Source organism: Electrophorus electricus, chromosome 2 (genome assembly GCF_013358815.1).
Source record: "Electrophorus electricus isolate fEleEle1 chromosome 2, fEleEle1.pri, whole genome shotgun sequence".
NCBI classification, from domain to species: Eukaryota; Metazoa; Chordata; class Actinopteri; order Gymnotiformes; family Gymnotidae; genus Electrophorus; species Electrophorus electricus.
Genome location: NC_049536.1, coordinates 30632607 through 30657499, shown reverse-complemented (window position 1 = coordinate 30657499; position 24893 = coordinate 30632607). Strand labels below are relative to the sequence as shown.

The window sequence follows — 24893 nt, the reverse complement described above, 5'->3', positions numbered from 1 at the left end:
ACACACACACACATACACACACACACACACACACACACACACACACAATTGTATTATTTCCATTGGCTTGTGTATGGTTGTAGTTTAATAATTCTATGCTAACCTAACCTTAACCTTAACCTCAAAAACAAAAAGGTTAGATTTAGATGTGTTATCATTTGCCCTTTTTAAAATGCCCAAGTGTATGTTAGTAACATTTGGTCTGCATAAAGAACTAAATACCAAGATACACACACGCACATGGAAAGACCACAGAAATAGACTAAGGTATTCATAGAGGAGGGCATCATAGTCAATATTATAATTTCCTAATCAAACTAGTATGACAGGATTGTACAGATTCAAGATGTCTGTTCTACTGCATGTGGTGCAGAGACCTTTAGACAGAAGAAAGATGGAGAGGCTGATTAAAGACAGCACCACAACTATCACCAGTAGAGAAATGCCAATTCCCTTCCAGTTCCTCTCTGGACTCCCATCCCCCAAATCCTGCAGAGAGAGAAAGAGAGAGAGAGAGAGAGAGACACAGAGAGAGAGAGAGAGAGAGAGAGAGACACAGAGAGAGAGAGAGAGAGAGAGAGAGAGAGAGAATGTGTTCTGAGGAGCACAGAATGAATTAAAGGAAGCAGACTTTTCTTAGTCCACTGCAGTCATGCAATTCTCTTTTTACTAATAAAGACTTTCATCTTTATACACTTGCATCAGAAAAGGTCGGTTTTATAACCTCCTCACACTGCCCTGTTCTTAATATACTCGCGACAAAATATTTCTGCTTAGTTGGACCTCAAGAGGGAGCCTTTATTCTGCACTGCATTTGGGTGTGTATGCATATGTGCCTTCTCAAAGTCACTTTGCCCTTCCATATTCTCAATCTGGACTCTTCTCTCTGGAGGACCCTTAGACGTGGTCTCTGGTTGGCCTTGGTGAAAAAAAAAAAAAGAGTGTTCTGATTGGTTGTGAAGGGGGCCAGTTTAAAGTTCATGACCACACATAATAATACACAGCTTGTGTAAGAATAGTAGAAACACAGAAACATAAGGAAAACAAGTTACAGTGGGCAATGCAGACCAACAAGCCAACAAGCCAGAATACACTACAGTCTACTAAAACCAGCTAATTCCCTCATGATTGTAAGGTACACAGAAACTTTGGCAGCACAGCACTGAGATGTAGCCAGAGTCCCTCTGTACATTCAAAAAAGAGATCTCGTAAACAAACCAAACCACAAGTCTTGTGTTTTAATGTTGTCACAAGTATAGTTATAATGTACATGCCACATAAAGACATAAAACACATCTGCAAGCACCAATACATGAAGAGTGCACAGCCAAATTCACCATTTTTATTAACACCCGCGTGTGCAAACAGACATGTACACTGTGCATATTAGCTGGTGATTTTGCAGTGTGGGTGCAAGGAACAATTTGTGCATTTAGTTTTGTACTTCTTTGCTTGGACTGTATTGGTGTTCATGTTAAATATTCATTCACCAAGAAGTCTTGGCAGAAAGCAAGACCTCAAGAGGTTTATTGCCAAAACAAATGCAGCCTGCTGAATGCTGGGGACAGTTAGGTAGCCTGAATCACTGGCATCATGAGACAAGAGGAAGACATTCACACTAGTCAAACCATTTTAAATCCCATAATAACAACAAAAGCAAGAACAACAAAAAATATATATACTCTTTTACACAAACACATGCCAAGAGCAAATATTCATCCAGGAATATTTCAAACATGACTTCCCCTTACTAAAAAGACACTTAATGCATTGAATTTTTATGCTCAGAGGATGCAAAGCAGGGTGCTCCTTGGTTGTGCTGAACTTGGTTTGATTAGTGCGTTTTCTGGATTACAGACATTGCGTGTGCCGTTAGCGACGTGGGGAGATGGTATTAGCAGTGGAAGGGTGGGATGATGAATAATCCATCCTCAGCAGCAAGCCCCGCGGGCTGCAGCACCGCCATCTGCTGATCTCTGAACTGCCTCAGTCCCTCCAAGGCTTTTATCAGGGAGCGCAATTCATAAATAAACAGCCTACAGCACTCAGCCTCTCTCAGCCTCTCTCAGCCTCTCTCTCTCTCTCTCTCTCTCTCTCTCTCTCTCAGCCTCTCTCTCTCTCTCTCTCTCTCTCTCAGCCTCTCTCTCTCTCTCTCTCTCTCTCTCTCTCTCTCGTCTTATTTCCGTGGCTCTTTCTCACTCTTGTTCTCTGGCTGTAATATTGTAATATTGGAGTCCCACTCAGATGGAGCTCTTGGCGTGAGGAGCGACCCAGACGCTGGGACCCAGTTCACCATAACCGTCAGCCACGCTGAGTTTACTGAGGGCCATCGTGAAGCGGAACCCGGCAAGGTTGCGTTTCGGAAAGTGTCTGGAGCTCATGAAGTGTGGGAAGAGGAAAGAGCTCTCCATCCATCCTCTCATCTCTCTATCTCTCGCTCTCCATTGTGTGCTCTCTCTCCGAATACATCCAGAGCTGTTGATTGCAACTGACTGTTTGTCCAGTAAGACAGAAGGTCGTATATTTAAGCATAGTGCAGGGCTTGGTTGCTCGTGGGGGGGAATAGAAGCAGTGACAAAAATAGCTCTAATCCATTAGCATTATTGTGTCATTGATAAGCAGAAATAGTAAACAGAAGATGTTTAAAAGTCCATGTTTGAAGAAAAGCACACTTTGTGTTCCCTTCATGACTGACCTTAATCAAGTCTAACAAGTTTATGAATATATCATAAATATCATAGATATAATGTTACTTGGAAATGTAATGGAAAAAACAATTTGTAATATAAGAGTATGAAAGTCCACCTCCAAACAAATGTCCTCTTATTGTTTACTGTGTATGTTTGTGCTTTTGTGTGTGTGTGTGTGTGTGTGTGTCCTGGCCATGGTAAAGGTTAAAACAGTGCATTTGCTCCTTGCTGGGAGCACCTGCCACATTGAGCAATGACTCTGTGTCTCCTGATACACACACACTCTCACACATGCTCTCTCTAAGTCTCTCTCTTTCACTCTTTCTTTCACTCTCTCTATCACTTTATCTCTCTCCCTGCAGGGCAGCTGTGTTATTTTGCCCTCTATCTATAGGGCTATCACTCTAATTCTAACTCATGACATACTGTACAACAGAAAAACAGTCTCATCCCTCACAACTGACCTCTGCTGGTCTTTATCAGTATGTGTGTGTGCGTGTGTGCGTTTACTTGCGTATGTGTGTGCGTGCGTGTGTATGCTTGCCTCTCCTCTCCTCTCCTCTCCTCTCAATAAAGCAACCAGCCTTTGAGGTGTGAGGGAGGGAGGGAAGACGTATTCTTCCTACATGTTATTCTGGGTCTTGTAAAAAAAAACAACAACAACAAAAAAAAACCTTTCAACTGTCAAACCTGTCAAACCTTTTTTTTGACATTCTTTTCATCTCTACTCTCCCTCACACTACTGTGTTACTCTCCCTCACTCTACTGTGTTACTCTCCCTCACTCTACTGCCTTACTCTCCTTCACGCTGTCGTACAGTACTTCACTCTACTGTTTTACTGACCAAGTCTTTTTCTAGTTCCCCCAACACCCTTCACTACCTCCACCCCCCGCCACCTTGCAGTAATTTTAGTTTGGTGGCCACAGCCCCCTGGTCTTCCCTTGGGGGAACAGCGGATGAGAACAGTGCTAGAGTGCACTTTCTCTGATTAGATCGTGCTATAAAGAACGCCTAGTTGCGGGCACACTGTTGCTGCATGTCATATTTTCCTAACAGTACTATTTTAACACTACTATTTTAAGAGTACTATTTCAAAAGTACTTCAAAATATTTTAAGAAGATGCAGTGTAATGATGAGATCTCAGGAAACCGTAAACTGTAATACAGACGTGCAGATAAAGTTTAGTGTATAAGCACAACCATAAATACAGTACAGGTGTTATTTTTGCTCTTATTTTTTGCAGACTTTGTAGCCCCTGGGCTACTTTAAACCTGACATACAGTATGAATTAATGGCTAAGGAAGTGAACTTTGATCATTTCATGAGAAGTTATTAAATGAACTATGTCTTCTCTTCCAACATGAATTTAACGCCATCTACAAGACATTTTGTAAAGTTGGAGTCAAATAATATAATCACAAAAACAATCAGGGCCCCATTTCCCAAAAGCATTGTAGTATTAACATCATCTTAAAACAGATAAGAGTTTTCAATGTAATACTGTCTCTCCCATTTAAAATGATCTTGGTGTTACCATGCTTTTGGGAAACTCAGTCTAGACTTTCCCCTGCCAGTCATAAAACAAACAAATTCACTGTTTTCTGCCTGTCAGTGTGCAAAAAAAAAAAAAAAGAAAAATGCCGGAGTTTATACTCTTCTAAAAAACATGTAGCTCAGAAATGTATTTATATTGGCATCCTTTGCATCATTAATATGGCAGATAAAAATACTGCATGAGTTTTCTTATTCAAGCCATCAGTTATATTTTTGTTTTTCCTTCACTTAAATTTTATGAGTCTTAAGTCATGAGTCACATTACAAGTCAGTTAAGGAAAAGTCCTGATAAAGTTAGTCAGCTAAGCTAAAGTCAGACACGAGTCGCGAATTTTTCAAGAAGTCCAACCTGAGTTATGCCCCCCTACACTACACTATGTCCCGCCACACTACACTACACTATGCTCCTACACACACTACACTATGCCCCCTACACTACGCCCCCACTCTACACTATACCCCTCAAGACTACACTACGCCCCTCAACACTACGCCCCTCAACACTATGCCCCTCAACACTACACTATACCCTACACCACGCCCCCCACTCTACACTATGCCCCTCAACACTATGCCCCTCAACACTACACTATGCACCCTACACTACACCCCCACTCTACACTATGCCCCTCAAGACTACACTACGCCCCTCAACACTATGCCCCTCAACACTACACTATGCCCCCTACACTACGCCCCCCACTCTACACTATGCCCCTCAACACTATGCCCCCACCCCCACACTACTCTATGCCCCCCACACTACACTATGCCCCTCCCATATTACACTACACCCCCACACTGCACTTTGCCCCTCCTAACTACACTATGCTTCCCACATTTCACTATGCCCCCCACTCTACACTATGCCCCCTACACTACGCCCCCCACTCTACACTATGCCCCTCAACACTATGCCCCCACCCCCACACTACTCTATGCCCCCCACACTACACTATGCCCCTCCCATATTACACTACACCCCCACACTGCACTTTGCCCCTCCTAACTACACTATGCTTCCCACATTTCACTATGCCCCCCACTCTACACTATGGCCCACTCTACAACATCCCCCCCTCACACTACACTATACCACCCACATTACACTATGCCCTCACACTACACTATGCCTCTCCCCCGACACTATACTATGGCCCCCTCTTCACTATGCCTCTCCCACTTTATATTACTCCCCATCCACACTATGCATTCATTACTCCCATCCACACCCTGCCTTATGCCCCCACACTTACTACATGCTTGAGCTCTGGAATGGAGAAATGGCTCTATAATCATAGCACAACACATAGTCTGCAACAACTGCTCTCTTAAATACTAAAAAACTTTGAAGTGAAAGTTAATATGTATAATGTAGAGCCTGAACATAATGCTATCCCAAAGTTGTATGTAGATATGTATGTATGTATGGTTTTTTTTACATTTGCTGTACAAACTTGTCATTTGTCGGTTCATGTGACTGTCTGTGTGTGTGTGTTTCTCTGTGCCATTCTGTGTCTTTGTGTCTGTGTCTGTTTAGCAGGTACTAGAGAGGCTAGTGAACAGTTGTCAGGGCAACAGAAAGGTTGGAGAATACAGCAGAAACTCTGCTGTTTTGCTGGCTTATTTTACTTTAATAGCGTTCATTACTTTATCACTCACCAAAGACCACATCTCTCACTCTCTCTCTCTGTCTCTCTCTGTCTCTCTCTCTCTCTCTCTCTCTCACACACACACACACTAGGTATGATGATTTTGGAATGATATTACAAAGTGTTGTTTGAAAGTTTGTATTTCTGAGAACAATATGTGAAATAATGCAGATGATCTCCACACCTATTGACACACACGTACTCAAAACCCATACATCCACACATACAGATACACACACGTACTCAAAACCCATACATCCACACATACAGACACACACACATACTCAAAACCCATACATCCACACATACAGACACACACACGTACTCAAAACCCATACATCCACACATACAGACACACACACGTACTCAAAACCCATACATCCACACATACAAAGACACACACGTACTCAAAACCCATACATCCACACACACGTACTCAAAACCCATACATCCACACATAAAGACACACACACACTCAAAACCCATACATCCACACACACAAAGACACACATGTACTCAAAACCCATACAAAGACACACACGTACTCAAAACCCATACATGCACACATACAAAGACACACACGTACTCAAAACCCATACATCCACACACACAAAGACACACACACGTACTCAGACACCCTAATATATCTACACATATTAAGACACATGTTTGATGCAAACAAGCATAGCAAAGCGTGTCCCTAAAGCTGCTCATGCGCTGGTGATTCATCCGCCTTCTCATGACTTCTCCGTAAGTCTGGTTTTCATCTCAATCATTAATGCATGACCTGTAATAGTGATTGAAGTCAGGATGTGACTGGTAGCCAAAGACATGTATAAGAGAGAGAAGAGGAGGTGAAGAGGAGCTGAAGAGACCTAAAGGGAAGGCAGAGAGGGTTTAGTTATGGCTGTAAATGGAAGAAGATGATGAAAGAACATGATAGAAGAAGGAATATGGGCATAAAACTCTCTGAAAGCCATTTGGAAGCCACCTTCATAAATAAAATCATCACAGTGAAATTGTGCAACCTTGTCTGTGTGACTGTCAGTCATGTTACTTTCCACTCTTCATGACCTCTTTGTCTCTGGTCACAGACCACCGGACGGCAGCACAGACCATTCAGAGTGACTTGTCATCAGCAAGTTTATGATTGCACTTATCACTCTTTCACGCACGCACACATGCAGACAATCTGCCAGATCAAGCTCAGGCAGCAGTGTACTGGTGTGGCAAGAGGCAGCAGAATAGTGGGTTTTTTTTCTTTTTGCCTTAATGTCTCCTGTCACAGAAACATCAAAGAGGCTGCTGGGAGCTGGGTAGGATCCCCCAGCCCTCCCCAAGTCATTCAGAGCAGCGGCAGGCAGTCTGGCTTCAGAAGGAGCATTTAAAGTAATGGGACCTGTTTAGATGTTAAAGTAGCTCCTGACAGGAGCTGTCCATGGTCCTGAACCAGGTCACGAATCTGATGGCTGTTTAAGATGCGGCCACATTATATACTACCACCTCTAGCTTTAATGAATGTAATCATTTTTTAAATTATATTATTGCTCTTACAGAACACATTTTTGTGTTTTATGGTTTTGCTTATACTTTTAAAATAGAGGTATGCTAATCAGTTTCTTGTGTAGACCTGAAACAGATTTCTGACAGTCAAAGATGTCAACAAAATCAAACAATGTAAAATGACAGACATACTTTCCATCCATGATCTGATTACATTCAACTATTAAACTCATATGTATATATAGTCCTGGTTGGAATATGGAAATTCATGTCAATTCTGTCAATGCTATTAGCTGGTCTAACCCAAGGTTTTGTTCCATACAGTCAACATCAAATAATTTTGTTAATATTTAATATTATGCCAATACTATTTAGCAAATAAAACATTGCACTCTATCAAAGTCAAACTTAAAGGAATCCGTCTGTTCTCAGGCAGTTTCTCAGTAGGTCTGCTATCAAGCCCAACATCACTGCTACCATTTTGGCTCAGCAGATATCTGATAGTAATGTGTTGCTGGGCTAAAATGAAGCTCAGATCCTGAATGCATAGAGGAAGTCTCTCCGACTACTTTGCAGTCTTTTATTTCAGCAGACTACTTCTTAGTTCCACACCTGATCACCTTTATCAAAACCTGATCATAGTGCATCTTTGACAGACTGAAACCTCATCAGCTGATGTCTCTATGAGGGAGTGATGAATAACTGTTACAAGGCCCCCACACTCATTAGTGTTCATATTATCCTTATCAAACACACGGTGAAATTTCTTGCCAATGTGCTACTTGTAAATGTGTGTTATTTTAGAATCTGTCTATCTTTTCAACAGTAAATGATGCAAGTCACTTCCTGATCCAGTAGTAATTGCTTATGTTGCCAACAGCAACATCCAAGATGTTAATGAGTGACAAGCACTGGCCATTCAGTGGATGCTACTGTACAGACTCGAGGGGGAAAACTGAAGTGAAGAGGAGCAGGCAGACCACAAACAGTAACTCAACCACAAATACATCAGACTGCCTTTTTCTGATTGATTTTCAAATCCTTTTTAAGTTACCCACCCCACCTGACAACACATACACACACACACACACATACACACACACACACACACACACACACACAGTTTCTCTATCTCTCTGTGTGTGTAAGTCCCAAGCTTATGCATAATACTTATAATACTTATACAAAAAACCCATCATAATTCATCTATGGGTTTATTGTAATGATGGTTCTCTCCATTGGGTTGTCGTAGAACAGATTTTGTTGAACTTGACTGCAAACAAATGTAGCATCCAGCATAGATCAGTGAGTGTGAATTACTAGGAGTATTTGTTGAGATATAAACAGTGGGATCTATCAGTCTGGGCTGCCTGGATGCTTTTGCATGTGTGAATATGCCTTTATGTCAAGGACAAGGATTTAATTAGACTCACTTAAAACCATAAGCAAGTGAGGTGTATACCCCCCCCCCCCCACACACACACTTTTCAAATAATTGAGAAAGGTAGCTTACAAAGACTAGCTAAGGGCCATCAAGTGAAAATATTCCCATGCTGCTAACTATCTTTGTGGTGTGCAAATCTTTACCATGGCCTACATGAAAGGGGAAAGAACTTTAACCATGTGTCACATCAGCACTGCAGGTCTAGAGGATCTGAAAACCATCAAACATTCTCATGTATGCTCACATATTTACCCAGACAGCAGCTTTGCTCATGTTTTACATTTGACACAAAGAGAAAGAGAGAGTCCTGTTTTATTACAGGACTCTACAGTGTGTATGCATACCCATATCAGCTCAATTAATTTTCTTTGTCTCTGTTTCTTCCCTTGTCACACTCTCTTTCTGTGTATCTGTAGTATCCTGGGGTCTTGTTTCTTCAACTTAGTGATACTCACATGCACAAAAGCACACATGCACACACAAATGCAAGAACAGCTGAGCCAATAGTGAAGGTGCAGTCACATTAAGGGCCAAGGCCATCCACACATCCGAATGAGAGTAAACAAGCACTAAAGGACTATAGTAAATGACCGTTATTAAAATGTGGCCTTCTCATTTCAGTGATTGAAGGTACTCACAAATAATAATATCACATATTAGATTTGTTCATTAGACATTACACATTGAACCTAGAACAGACAGAGAGAAAGACCTAAAGTAGAGTGGCAAACAGAGAGAAGCAGACAGAGAGAGAGAGAGAGAGAGAGAGAGAGAGAGAGAGAAGACAGAGAGAGAGAGAGAAGAAAGAGAGGAGAGTCTAAGCATTATGCTAAACTGTATTTCTGCCCTATTGCAGAATACTACAGCCACAGTGTTTTGAGATATTATAATACACTCAACTGTGCAGTCACCATAGGTTTAATGCTAACGCCCTTTACTCATTCATTGCAAGAGAGGGAGAATGTGTGTTTATCATCTGTCCTTGAACCTAAGTGTCTGTGTAACTATGTGTGATTGTGTGTGTTATGCATTCTCCTCTCCGTGGGGATACTGAGCAATATTTTACTATGCTGTGGCTTACTGCCCTCAAGTGGTTAGCTACCCATACTAAAAGTCATCACTCATCCAGCCGTGTGACTGTGACTCCACCACTAGAGAGCAGCAATTTGCTATAAATACATCAGAAGCACTGACACATTCACTTCTTATCATGCTATTAATACATATAACACAATGATTGCTTACATTTTTCTCCAAAATGTCCCCAAGTGAACAAGAGAGAAGCTTTCATCAAAAAATAATGCTTGAGGTTTCTGTAAATAGTCTAGCACAGTTATCAGATTTGAAACACATGCCCACACACCCACACCCATGCGCACGTACGCACGCGCACACACACACACACACACACACACACACACACACACACAAACAAACTTTATGTAACATATTTGCTCATTCTTATTGAATCCACCCAAAACTCTTTTATTGTGATGTAAGATGTGCATAACTGACTACAGCTCTCTCATTGATAATAGATATTGGATTTTGAAAACTGCCAAATTATATTCACTGTTGTGTTTTTCAAAATAACCTTTAATTTCAGAATGTCATAAAGTAAAAAATGGGGCCATAGTATCTTTCATAAACATATATTTCTAAAACATAGCAGAAAATAACATTCATATTTCTATAAATTTACATTACCAGTCAAAAAATTTAGAGTCACCAAGAAAATGCAACATATTCCATGCCAACTCATATTTTCATTCACCAAATGAGTCAAAAAATGAATACAAATTCTGGTCAAAACAAGGACAAGCTTGGAAATTATATTTATTTGAAATAATAATTGTCATTCAAGCTGTGTTTCATAAAAGAGTCTGCTACTTGCAGCATTTACAGCACACCAGCACTTTGGCATTCTAGCTGTCAATGACTTAAAGCTCCTGTCTACATATTTTGGGTGATTATCTTCAATTGTTTTCACTGTTAATGTTGAGACTGGTGTTTTCGCTGTATGCATTGAGACTGGTGTGCTCACTGTTGATGTCAAGACTTGAGTTTTATAGGTAGCATATAATGAACCTGCCAGTTCAAGACCTGTGAGGCATCTGATGTTCCAAGTGAGGAACTGTGAGGAACTCTGATGTTCTCCTCTTTCCTAGTGCAACAGGGACTCCTGCTTCCCTTTCTGCCCTTGTTAGAGCCAGTTTGCCCTGTTCTGTAAAGAGTGTCATATGAGACACTGTTGTATGAGATTTTCAGTATTTTGAAAAAAATAAACACATTGCCATTAAAGGGACATGTTGCTCAGTGTCACGATCAGTCCCTCCCAGGTTCCATGTTCCATGTTTTCACTGTCGTGTGTATTTTAGCTCCATGCCGTAGTTTCGCTTTCTCCGCCCCTCGTTTGATTTTCCACACCTGTCCCTCGTTTCTAGTCTTGTTAAGTTCATGTATTTAAACCCTGTCTTGATACCCATGTCTTGGCTGTTCATTGTTTATTTTAATGCCTGGGTTTGTTCGTTTGGTGAAAGCCCGTTTGTGTTTCATAGCCTGCTTCCCTTGTTTGCCTTTGTATGTTTTTGTTATAATGTATCCCCGTATTCTCCGTGTTGGCTCTATGACGCTGGACTGCCCTTAATAAATCTCGCTCTTCTCCGTATATGCGTCCGCCTCCTTACCGCTCACCGTTACACTCAGTAAATGTAATTTACAGTACTCACTGTACGTATGGGTTGCTCTCTGTGGGTGAAGCCTCAAGGGAGCTCCATCGTAAAGGCCATTTTAGTCCTGTTCCAAGGTACTTACTGGAAAGAGGACAATCTTTGTCCATTTTGATATTGAAAAAAAAAAGGTATTTTATAATCCATGGTGATAATACGTAAAATTTTACTATACACCTGCTTGACATACTATAACTAAGGGATTTAAATTTGGAAAAAGACTTCACTGCGTTTCTGTTTCGAATGCTACTGAGCGTGTCTGTTAGGTGGAAACTTAACTGGCTGTGGGGGCGGGTTATCTTTCCGGCCTTCCATGGTTTTCCACCAACTATGTGACGTCTCCATGGTCATGTGCTTACAAGGCATTACCTGAGTCAGGCATTAATGTTTGTCATCTGTGTGGGTTCTTTAAAATGGTGAAAAGCAACACTTGATCCTCTTCCCCCGTCTGAAGAAGTCTATGTAGTCTGAAACGTCACAACGCCTTTAATACAGTTAGATAACAAAGAGAATTTTTTAAGGAGTGAGAGTTATCTTTCTGACATCAATGTTTTAAAGCTATTACCTCAACTCAAGCTGTTTCAACTCAACTTTTGCTTCTACCATCTTTAGTATTTAGGAAAAGTCTCACATGGAAGAGCTTAAATTTCTTAGAACACGAATAGTCTGATGAGTTCAGAAAAAAAAGGTTATTATTATTATTATTTTTTTTTTTAGCCATTTTGAGACTATAATTTATCAAATGCAGCTACTCCAGATACTCAACTAAGGAAGAACAACTTAATTGCTTATTTAATAAGCATAGCAGTTTTCATTTGTGCTAATTTATTGTAAAAGGGTTTTCTAATGAGCAATTAGTTTATTCAAATAGTAAACTTATAATTTAAACTATATAAAAATATCTAAAATAAATATATAAATTATATATAAAATATGATTTTAGTTGCTTTTTGACCCCATGTGTTTGGCTGGTAATGTAAATTCAGTTTCAGTATCTTTTACTGCACATGGGTATTATTAATCCCTGCAAAATTAATAACTATGATATCATTATTTTCTGTGAGTTAAATAACCTCTTTTGTACATGTTCTGAACTCAAGTATTCCTTCAGATGCACACTTGCTATGCAATGTGATACAGAGAGCATTTCTCCTATGTGGCTGGCTGTTGAATCTGAGGAAGAAAAAATATTGTTTGTCTCCAGTGTTCCTGCAGTGATTTCCCAGCACAGACACAGACACACACACACACAGGTTTTCAGACAAACACACACCATGGTATACTGTTAGATATCTGGAGTGAGAACACAGGGTAAGGGTAGCCCACTGCTGTGTGCACAAGGCCTGGTCAGGTGTTGGCGTGCAGCGGTGCATGGGGGAGGTCTGTGTGCAGTGCCTGGGGTTCGTGTACTCACTGAGCAGGATTACCATCGGATGAGCAAGCAGTGAACTGAGGAGGCACTGGACAACGTTTCATCTGTACACCAATGTACACACACGCACATGGACAAACTCATAATTTTAATTTATAAAGGTTCTATCTTCAGTACAATAAAATTTAAACTGCCAGCATTTCTAACTAGGCTTTAAGATTTTAAGTCCCTTCTGTGTATGTTTTGCAAATTTTGGCCTATAAATTAAATTGTAAAAACAGTAGGCAAGGCTAAATAATGATATGATAAATAATGATTCCAGTATTCTCATTTGGCATGGCTTTCAATGAATAAACCTCCCCCCCCCCCCCCCCCCAAAAAAAAAAAGATGGACATACCCAAATCCAAATGGGAGGAGCATCAGAGAGTGATGGAGAACAACACGGCCTGAGAGATCTTTAGACAAGACCTCATGTTAGTAGATAAGACTCCGAAAACAGCAGTGGAAATATATGTGGCAACCCAAAGCAATGGAAACATTGAAAGGAAAGAATATGAAAAATTGGCAAAGTACTAGAGACTGAAATAAGACAGAGGCAAAGTGGAATGTTAACACCAGGTTTAACCTTAGGAGCCTCGTATGCAAGGCCATGCATTTAAAGGGACCTTTGTCTCTCACTGATCAACACAGACCTGCCTGTCAGCCAACACACATCCATGTCCTTGGCTCACCCATTTATTCATCAATTCGCCTCCCTTTACCTCATAGCAGTGAAGTTATACAAAACAGAACAAATAACTCGATCTCTATTTCCTGCTCTCTCTCTGTCTCTCTCTCTCTCAGGTGTTTTCTTTTTGCTGAAGCATTATGTACGTAGTCTCAGGAGATGGCTCTGGTGCTATAAATATGAGGAAAGCATGCAATGCAAACGAGGTCAAAGCTCCTTCTCTGGGGGCTTTGTTCCGGAGACTCTCGCTGTGCTGCACCTCAGTGTCTGCCTCAGCCCCTCCTGCCTCATACCCGCTCACAGTCACTCCGCTCGCATCTTTTCATAATTGTACAATCACACAATTTTACAATCATAAACTTGCAACTGCATAATCATGCACTGTAATCAAATCCACACTGTAACTGCATGCTTTTTGGCTCGGGGATAGTTTGTCTTGATGAGTAAGGCTTTTGCTAAGCTGTATGAGGTTGATTGGTCTGATGTCTCTTTCACAGGTTTAGTTTCAGTAAAAAAAACTAATTCAATAACATGCTCTCAAATATATCTACAGGACGATCCACAAATGCACTATAAAGAACTATAAATGCAGAATAGTGCTTTCTTCTGTGGAAGCAGTCTTTTTAATGAAACATCTAAAATGAGGCAATGAATCTAAGAACTAATTTTATGAGCTCTGGAATTAACTCTATAAAAAAGTGTTGGAGGTAAGGTAATAAAAAGATTAATTGTCCAATTTACTAGAATTATAAGAATCTATTTTTATTCTTCATATCTGAGCACATCTGTTATAACCACACTATGTCACTATTGTCTAGGCCAATGTGGAGTCTAAAACGTGACATACTTAGAGGAAAAGAATAAGAGTCAGACAAGGAAGAACCTTTAAACTGGTTTATTAATACTAGCCACAACACCAACGTAATATGTTATTTACATAAATACGTTATGAGTACCGTATTATCGTAGCTAGTACCACTATGGGAGAGAAACTGTCGACAGTGATAAAAAGAAAGAAAGACCAGCTAAACATAACCACACTACTAAACATAAGCTAAGATTGTTCTACAAAGTGCAAAAAGAAAGTAAAAGAAAATACTCCCTGCGCTTTCATGGGGTGGCACCTGCCCTCTCTCCTAGAGAACTATTATACTTTCCTTCATTGTTGCAAAATGTGACCCACACCTAGCCCCCCTGCAAAATAAAACCATCAGTTCATCCATAAGTACTCCAACAGGGTCCTGGTTAGTTATTGGCTCTCATTTCATGATTGGGAAAGCCAAGCAGATATGCTTGGCATGGGGAGGGACACAGGGAGGGAGAGAGAGAGAGAGAGAGAGAGAGAGAGAGAGAGAGAGAGAGAGAGAGAGAGAGAGGTTCTAGTCTTGTACAATGAGGGACCATTGCATAAGACATTGGTTTTCATTGTACTGTATATGCGTGAAAAAACAAACAAACGAAGTTATACACCAGTACAGGTGTGGACTAGATATACATTTCAAAGTGCATCAATATACATTTCAAAGTGCTGTGACACCAGCAACAATACTAGTGTTTTTCTCAATAACTGAATAATTTACCTGGTGCTTGGCAAACTCTAGCAATTGAACCATGTAGCACCCAACCATGCTTAGAAATCAGTGTAGCTCACATTGAGTGGTGAGAATTTGTTACTAGCTGTAACCTTCACATCTAAAAGGGTGGGTCTGGCTGGGTACCAGCCGTTTTCCCATTTTCTATGTATGCAGTACAGTTGGGAACCTCAGCTAAAACGATGTTCACTAGCTTTTAGAAAGTCGCAAGTGCATTTCTGAGGCTAAATGGCATCATGATATATGGCAGAAAGTTGTCCAGTGTTTTAAAAGCAGAAAGCTCAGATGCTCAAGATTAACAGGACTTGTTGGTAGCCTTGTAGAAAAACTAGCTTTCTAATAAGCAAGCAAACCATTGTCAATACAGTAATGGAAAAGAATCATGGATCATTAAATGCAACAATCACAAGTAATTGGTATAAAGTCTAAAAGTGCTGTCTGATTTTAGAACCAGTAAACAGGGAAAACTCCAAGGGATACAACTTGATTTAGCAAGACCGTGTTCCAGGAGATACTCAACTTCATTCTGCTTTACAGCATTTACACTGTAGCGGGATTGAGCCATATGTCATGCTGATATCATAATGTAAAACTCAAGTCTATGTAGGAACATCATGAAAAATTGAAGCAATCTCCAGGACAAGTTCTATGACCTCTTCACCACGAGAAGTTGTCAGATGGCCTAAAATTGGAGAATCTGGCATAAGGGTGTGGGACATTACCCCTACTGAGAAATAAAGTTCCAGCGATAGAGTGTTTTCGCATGGACATCTCAGTGGAATCTCAGGTATGGTATACTTTTAACAAATTCACATATTTATGTGACAGGTGAGTCTGTCACAGGAATGGGGCAAAGAGAAGCAGAGTGAACACTTTGCTTTGGTTTTCCTGCACTCTGACAAACATGACAGAACAACAACAGGCAGCAATATGGTTTCTAAGAGCAGGCCAGAAAAAGTGCAATAGGATTCAGGAGTATGTTTTAATAATCCCTAAGTGACCAGATCATGGATGATGTGCTAGCTGCAGCTCTTGCTGTTGATAAGCAGAAGGTATGACAATTTGGTGAACGGTTTCTGTTTCTTTAGCTGTGGAAACCATTTACCCATTAACACTCCATTGTCTACATAGAATTTTGCAGGTCTAATCAACAAGTCATTAAAGTTGCAAACTGCCAGGAAACACTTCATTTATGGATCTGTTTTATAAGTTGAAATCAGTTCCTCTTGCACTCTGTAATTAAAAGAGAGCACCGCAATAAGTGCTGTCCCCTTAGATTGTCCCATATTTTCGTCACATCTCCATCAAACCTCACTAGCCCAATTTGGACAGACACCAAAATGTTATGACCCCATGTTTGTTTAGGCAGATGTGGGGTGAACAACCTAATTAGAAAACGTATTGGGGAGAAAATAATTGAAAAGACAGACAATGAGGAACTCATAAGCAGTTTTATTAATACCAGCCACTAGCCAATAAAATATTTACACAGTGTACATTCATTTTGAGTTATGAGTGCTATATTATTACAGCTAGTACTTGTGAATACAAAAAACAAACAAACAAACAAACAACAACAACAACAACAACAAAAAAACCAAGCAAAAACAGGAAACAAAACTTTTTGCTCTTCTCTGTTAAGAAGACAAAATGTTTGTATGGTTGTGCCCGCGGCCAAACTTGGAGAATCTTGGAGAGCAGCATTCCTACGTGTTGCAAAATGTATGTAGGAGAAACCTCTTACCTGATTGAAATGCCCAGGCATCACAACAATGATAAAGAAGCTCATTTGCCTTCAACAAACAGCCTGGTTACTGAACCAAACCTAACCCACGCACAAAAAGTAAAGCACAATTTTCTCAGCATGCTGCAATAAGGTTTCCTTCCAGCCATCTGGGTGTGTATCTTTTAAGACTTTGGCTACACCATAATTACAGCAAAGGGCCCTAATTGGTAAAAATGCACTATATTGAACTACATTTGCAGAATATTGCAATTGTCTTTAATAAAACATCTAAAATGATGTAATGAACCTATGAGCTAATTTTAGGAGTTAACTATGAAGAAATATTAGAGGTGAAATAACATATCAAATATTAATAGCCCAATTCTCATTTCTCTCATTCACAGAGAGCTCCATTTCCTTAGTAAAGGTAATTGCTAATCAAGGACATCTTTTGGAACGACATCAGCATTTACTGGAGGGATTTACTCGATCGGCATCCGCATGCGTCTGGCCCTTCCTGAACTCCCTCTGTTTTGACCAGTTCACATTTTCTCGACTTTGTCTTTGGATTGTCCCTTTGTATTTGCTTGCTTTCTCTCTGGCTCTGTTTTGTGTGACTGGCTTTTTGACTATGATTTTTGGATATACCCTCTTATATTAAACTATTTAGATACTTATCCGCACGCGTCTGGCCCTTCTTGCCGCATTACAGAATACTTTGTGACTATGCAGATGGCGGATTCTGAAGCCTTAGTAAAGGTAATTGCTAATCGAGGACATCTTTTGGAACAACATCAGCATTTACTGGAGGGATTTACAGATCGGTTGACTCATTAGGCAAACAACAGGTAGAGCAACAGACACAGATGTCTCAACTAGCTGACAGTATGAAGGAGTTAGCTAATCAGCTACAGCATAGAGGACCCGTGCAGCTGCCTATGCTGTATTTCCTGTGAGTAAGCCGGATCAATTCAACAGATCCCCAGATAAGTGTTGTGGGTTTTTACTTCAGTGTTATATTTATTTTGCCAATTCACCTCCTAGTTCTGATCAGGCCAAAATATAGTTTCTGATTTCATGACTTATTGATAAGGCTCTGGATTGGGCTATGGCAGTCTGGACTAGATTTTGTTAGCTGTCTTACGACCAGTTCTTAGAGCAGTTTAAAGCAGTGTTTGATCACCCTCATGAGAGCAGGGCTAGTGGGGAATTACTAACTAAACTACATTGGTAAAAATGCACTATATTGAACTACATTTGCAGAATGTTGCAATTGTCTTTAATAAAACATCTAAAATGATGTAATGAACATAAGAACTAATTTTAGGAGTTAACTATGAAGAAATATTAGAGGTGAAATAACATATCAAATATTAATAGCCCAATTCATCAGAGTTATAAGAAGCTATTTTTGTTCTTCATATCTGAACACATTATTAAACCAGTGCACACCACCTAGACACACAGCAACTTCCAACAGAGTATGAGCATGGCGGTGGGGGGTGTGCATATACATGTGTGTGTGTTTCCCTAATGCCACAGGCTTGTGGCTCTGAACATTTAAACACAAAGACACATGTAGAGGAAAAGGGCCTGTTCTATTTTAAAAACAATGGCAGCACATGAATGCAGTGTTTGTCATGACAGGCACACATTCATTCTTTGCTCTGCTTCTCATTTCTCTCATTCCCAGAGCGCTCCATTTCCCCGTGTGCTTGCACGTGTAAATGAATAGAGAGCTGCCACTCTGGTGGCTGCTTCGCTATCCTGTCTCCAAGACTTGCCTGCAAGGTTGTCTGCCCAGGTTCTCCTCTCCCTGTTTGTCCCTTGCTTTGTTATTCATCAGCTAAAGTCATGCTCTCGTCAACATCTGGTGCAGGGGTGTCAAAGTCGATGTGTTTGAGCAGGAAAATATCCAAGCTCTGCTGGACTCCATCTCTCCAGGACCAGGGTGTAACACCTCGGCTAGCGAAAAGATCGCATCTGTTCAAAATGTTTAAGTTTCATCTTATACTGTGACTTCCGAGATGAAGCACAAACGCTATATGGTAGATCTGTGTTTAAAAGCTAGGCACAGTTTATTAAATTTCTGTTAAGTCCTGCCCCTGTAGGAATGATGCAACTCAAAATATAAATAAAAAGGCAGACTTACTTGAAGTAAAAATTGTATTTTTTAACCTGCACAACTCCAGATTTACTATTTAGTTATTGGTCCATTCAGCAAACATTATAATGATAATAACACTATACTGAATCTGCATTAGATGTACTTTGAAGGAGTGGTGGAGTGTGAGGAAATGAAGTGAACATAAACAGTGTGCTTGCAGTATATTGCTGTAACGTGTCCTGGGTGATCATGACACAAGATTGGGCAGTATGTGAGCGTTAAAGGTAGAGATACCAGAACACTGGGAATCAGAAGAAAGGAGTGAGTAGAAATGAGAGTAAAGGAGCAGGGGGAGGTAGCATTAGGATTGTGACTACTATTTGCAATTAGAGGGATTATAACATCTTCAATCATTTTGGGTGTAGAAGACTCTGTAATAGGGGCAAGAACATGGATCGATCGATCGATATCTCTCTCTCTCCCCCCCCCGGTTCATGCAACAGTCCTTACTACCTACATATTAACTAATGTTACTCAAGATTGTATTGTATGACCATGCTAACAAATCTTTTGACGTTTAATACTTTTTAAAATTAAATACCTTTTATTTTTATACTGATTTTCAAACCATACACAAGTGGCTTTTTCCCCTCCAGCTAAAATGCTCTTTCAACCCCCCAACACACAGACAGCTTGAAAGCAAGGTTGACATGCAGTAATATGAGCTGCTCAGAGGTGAGAAGTAGCCTCAGGTATTTGAGTTTATTTCAGAGTGTCATAATATCAGATGGGACTAATACTCACATTCATTTGATACATGGCCACAGTTGTTGCGACCCAAAAATAAACTCTCACCTAATAACTGTAATAATCATAAATCTACATAAACATATACAGATTTGTAAGTTTTTAGATATTCATTTGATTTGTCCCAAATTTGACCTGGGCTTTTGTGCTGATTCCAATATAAATATTTTTCAACTTTGCAAGTCATAATGAACTCCTGCTATATTTTATTTTACAATCATCTTGGTCAGTTATAGTCGACTAACAACAGGTACCCCCATTTCTTTCATCTAGACTTTCTTCATTTTACTTGTTATTTCATGATTTAGATATCAAGTATAAAATGCTAGTTTTCACAGATTTGCAACTCATGTCTCTGAATGGAGGTTCTTAACTGATCTCTGTTGGTTACCTAAGTAAGTGCACTCTGAGCCCACATCTCACATTCCCCCAAAGCCCATGAGAGCACACCAATGCAGCTCAAAAAGAACTTCAGAAGACAGAAGACCCTCGGAGTACAGAAATGGAGGACAAGATTAGAATCCAATTATTCTAGATTCCATATTATTGTACACCAGCAGAGAATTTGACTGTTTTGGGGTATGACATTTATTGCTTTCATGATGTTGTCATGATATCAGTGATATCAGTGCTCTATGTCAGGTCACGCAGCCCTCCGGTCCAGCAGCCCTGACCAACAAGGCTAACACTGGGGCTCTTCACTACATTCCCCAAAATCCCATGGGGAGTTCATTGTCCCCTGAATACTATTGTCATACATGTTTCTAGCTCTATATAATTCCTATAGTTTAGCTGCTTCCTTGCCAAGTATTCCTGTGAGCGTATTGAGCATTATTCAGTTTCCTGAACTCCCTGTTTTGACCAGTTCACATTTTCTCGACTTTGTCTTTGGATTGTCCCTTTGTATTTGCTTGCCTTCTCTCTGGCTCTGTTTTGTGTGACTGGCTTTTTGACTATCATTTTTGGATATACCCTCTTATATTAAACTATTTAGCTACTTATCCACACGCATCTGGCCCTTCCTGCCGCATTACAGAATACTTGGTGACTATGCAGATTCTGAAGCCTTAGTAAAGGCAATTGCTAATCAAGGACATCTTTTGGAACAACATCAGCATTTACTGGAGGGATTTACCAATCGGTTGACTCATTAGGCAAACAACAGGTAGAGCAACAGACACAGATGGCTCAACTAGCTGACAGTATGAAGGAGTTAGCTAATCAGCTACAGCATAGAGGACCCGTTTCTCCCGAAAATACATCTCCTATGCTGGCAGCTTCCCTTGCGGCTGCCTATGCTGTATTTCCTGTGAGTAAGCCGGATCAATTCAACAGATCCCCAGATAAGTGTTGTGGGTTTTTACTTCAGTGTTATATTTATTTTGCCAACTCACCTCCTAGTTCTGATCAGGCCAAAATATAGTTTCTGATTTCATAACTTACTGATAGGGCTCTGGTTTGGACTATGGAAGTATGGACTAGATTTTGTGAGCTGTCCTATGACCAGTTCTTAGAGCAGTTTAAAGCAGTGTTTGATCACCCTCATGAGAGCAGGGCTAGTGGGGAATTACTAACTAAACTACGTTGCCAGTCTCTGATGATGGAGGAAAATAACCAGGTTGAAACTATGTAGTAGGATCCTCCCATCTCTCTCCTGAGGAAAGACAGCGTAGATGGCATGATGGTCTCTACATATATTGTGGTGGGTTGGGACACGTCCTGCATGAGTGCCGTGTTCGTCCAAGCAGATCTAAGCTGTCGACCTATGGACAATGTGTGGAGTGGTGAGTATTCCCTCAAAGGTTGAGTATTCTCACAAAGTGGTTGGTATCAAAATCCTCTTTGCTGCCTGTTTCTTTGTACCATCAGAGTACCATCAGTGCTTCCCTTAACCATTCAAGTTCCTCCCCATTTTCTGGTTTTGTTTGGGACATTTTAGTTTGAGTTTTCCCCAGTGCATCAGGGTTGCCATTTCTTCCTGTGGCATCCTTTGTTCTCCCTTTTTCCACGCCCGGCGTGGCGTTTAGTTTTTTTCCTTTTGTTGATCCAAGCTCTAACTGTTCTGCATATCGGCCCGCCATTGTTAGAGTGTGGTTGCTCACCAATAGTAGGCTATTGGTGTCATCACCTAGCTGACCTGGGTTCAAGTCCACCTTACAGAAAGAGCCAGCCACGGACCCAGCTCAACAGTTAGATCTGGAACAGGTATAGGTGGCTCTGACTAATCAGGGGGTGACCGTGGCTTAACAGGAGCAGGCCCTGCAAGAGATCACCTCTCAGTTGCAGGTCCTGACAGACCTCCTGACATGAACACCAGTGCCTCTGATCCAGCCCAAATCCTCCACACCTCACCTTCGGAGCCATTGCTCCTTTCTCCTTGCCTATGCTATGCTGGTGAGGCAGGAGATTGTAGGTGGTTCCTCCTTCAATGCTCACAGGCTTTTGAGCAGCAGCCATCTCGGTTCCCCACAGAGTGAGCAAAGGTGGTGTACATCATCTCCCTTCTGACTGGGTGGGCTCTGGCATGGGCCACCCTGGTCTGGGAGCACCAAACTGATGTATGTTCCAGAGCAGCAGAATGCGCTTCTGCCCTTAAGCAGACTTTCGACCATCCAATCACTGGAGGGGAGATGATTTCCTGTCTCCTTAATATATGTCAGGGAAAAAAAGCGGTGGCTGATTGTGCGATTGAACGCGGCCGAGAGTGGATGGAATCCCACAGCGCTGACTGTGCACTGGCTGACCTGGTCAGTGCTGTCTTGGGGTTTGTCATATCGGAGCTCCTGTTTGCAGCTACCCAAGCCTCGGTCCGGTCTGGGTCCGGTCATGGTCCCGGCGGTCCGGACCTGTCTCGAGTCCCTCAGGAATATTGGGACCATGGGGACACATTTAGCAGAAGGCAAAACTATTGCTCCCCCCACCAGCCATATGACATGGCCATAAACCTCCTCCTGAGCTCCAGTCTGTTCTAGAGGCTGTCTGTTCTCACTTTCAGGGCCCAAACGTCAATGGACGAGTATATACAAGAGTCCTTGGCCCTAGGGTTCATCCGGTCGCCTACTTCCCCGGCTGGCACGGGGTTATTTTGTTGGGAAGAAAGATGGTTGGCTATGCCCCTGTATAGACTACCTGGGCCTTAACAAAATAACCATCAAGGACCGCTATCCATTGCCGCTCATGACATCAGCATTCGAAACACTGCAGCAAGCCTCCGTTTTTACTAAACTGGACCTGCGCAGTGCCTACAACTTGGTGAGAATCCGGAAGGGAGACGAGTGGAAGACAGTGTTCATCACCCCCTCCTGGCACTATGAATACCTCATCATGCTGTTTGGGTTGATGAACACACCTGCCGTCTTCCAACGGTACATCAATGAGGTCTTAAGGGAAGCCCTTGACAGGTACGTGTTCGTCTACTTGGATGACATATTTATCTACAGCCAAACGGTAGACGAACATGTTACCCATGTTAGGCGGGTCCTCCAGCTCCTACTCCTACCTCTTCGTCAAGCTGGAGAAGTCCACATTCCATGCACAAACCATCTCCTTTTTGGGATTTATCATCTCCTACAACATGTTTTGCATGGACCTGGCCAAGGTACGGGCTGTGGAGAGCTGGCCTAGACCCACCTCGGTGCGTCTGGTCCAATGCTTCCTGGGCCTCACAAACTTCTACCTCAGGTTTGTGAAGAACTTTAGCACTGTTGTAGCACCACTGACTGCATTGACCAGGAAAGCGTCTGGTCGGTTCTGCTGGTCCACCGAAGCCCAGCAGGCATTCGAAGAACTAAAGCGCCATCTAATCATGGCTCCTATTCTTCAGCTCCCCGATGCAGAGCTTCCATTTATTGTTGAGGTGGATGCATCTGAGGTGGGTGTTGGTGCAGTTCTGTCCCAGCGATCAGGAGAGGACAAAAAACTGCATCCCTGTGCCTACTTTGGCGTCTGTCCCCAGCAGAACAGAACTATGATGTGAGCAACTGCAAATTACTGGCGGTCAAGCTTGCGCTCGAGGAGTGTAGACACTGGCTGGAGGGGGTAAAACACCCCTTCCTGGTCTGGACAGACCACAAAAACTTGGCCTACATACAGCAGGCCAAGCGACTTAATCCACGCCAGGCCAGATGGGGACTGTTCTCCGGTTTGATTTTACCTTATCATACCGGCCGGGCACTAGGAACGTTAAACCTGATGCCCTCTCCCACCAGTGGGAATCCTTTGTGCCTTCTGCTCCGCCCTCGACCGTTATCCCAAGGGCCCGCGTCATGGTGCCAATCCAGTGGGGGGTTGAGAAAGCAGTACGTCAGGCTCTCGTGGCTGAACAAGACCCGGGTGGAGGCCCACTGGGATGGCTGGATGTACCTAAGATGGTTAGAGCTCAGGTCCTTGAGTGGGGACATGCATCCCCCTTTTCAGTGCACCCAGGAGTCACACAGACACTTGAGTTTCTCCGTCTGTGGTTTTGGTGGCCATTCACGGAACCCGACGTTCGAGCGTTTGTGAACTCCTGTGGCATCTGCGCTCAGTGCAAGGACCCCAGGACAAGACCCACTGGTCTGTTGCACACACTGGCTGTCCCTTCATGCCCTTGGTTTCATCTGTCACTCGATTTTATCATGGGGCTGCCCCCATCAAGGGGCAACACTGTGATTTTGGTGGTCGCCGACAGGTTCTCCAAGGTCAGCCACTTCGTTGCACTGCCAAAACTGCCATCTGTGAAAGAAACAGCTAAACTATTACTTACTCAAGTTGTCCGTCTTCATGGGCTGCCTAGCGATATCGTGTCAGACCGTGGGCCTCAATTCACTAGCCGGTTCTGGGGGGCCTTTTGACGGTTGTTGGGTGCAGAATCCAGCTTGTCCTCTGGCTTCCATCCCCAATCCAATGGCCAGACTTAGAGAATTAACCGGGACCTGGAGCACACCCTCCACTGTCTGGCCTCTTCCTGCCAATCCTCTTGGTCTGAGCACCTATTTTGGGTGGAGTT

At 41.9% G+C, this 24893-nt stretch overlaps 1 protein-coding gene across 1 annotated transcript in view; it reads right to left on the bottom strand.

Annotated features, from left to right (window-relative positions):
- The window catches only part of LOC113578554 (inactive dipeptidyl peptidase 10-like), a 39170-nt gene extending 16807 nt beyond the window's left edge, over positions 1–22363 (bottom strand). Inside the window, exons 1-2 of the mRNA XM_035534490.1 lie at positions 22259–22363; positions 378–495 (exon numbers count right to left, since the gene is read on the bottom strand). Of these exons, the coding sequence (XP_035390383.1) occupies positions 378–495; positions 22259–22363 (223 nt within the window). The remainder of the gene's footprint in view (positions 1–377; positions 496–22258) is intronic.
- Between the last annotated feature and the right edge of the window lie 2530 nt (positions 22364–24893).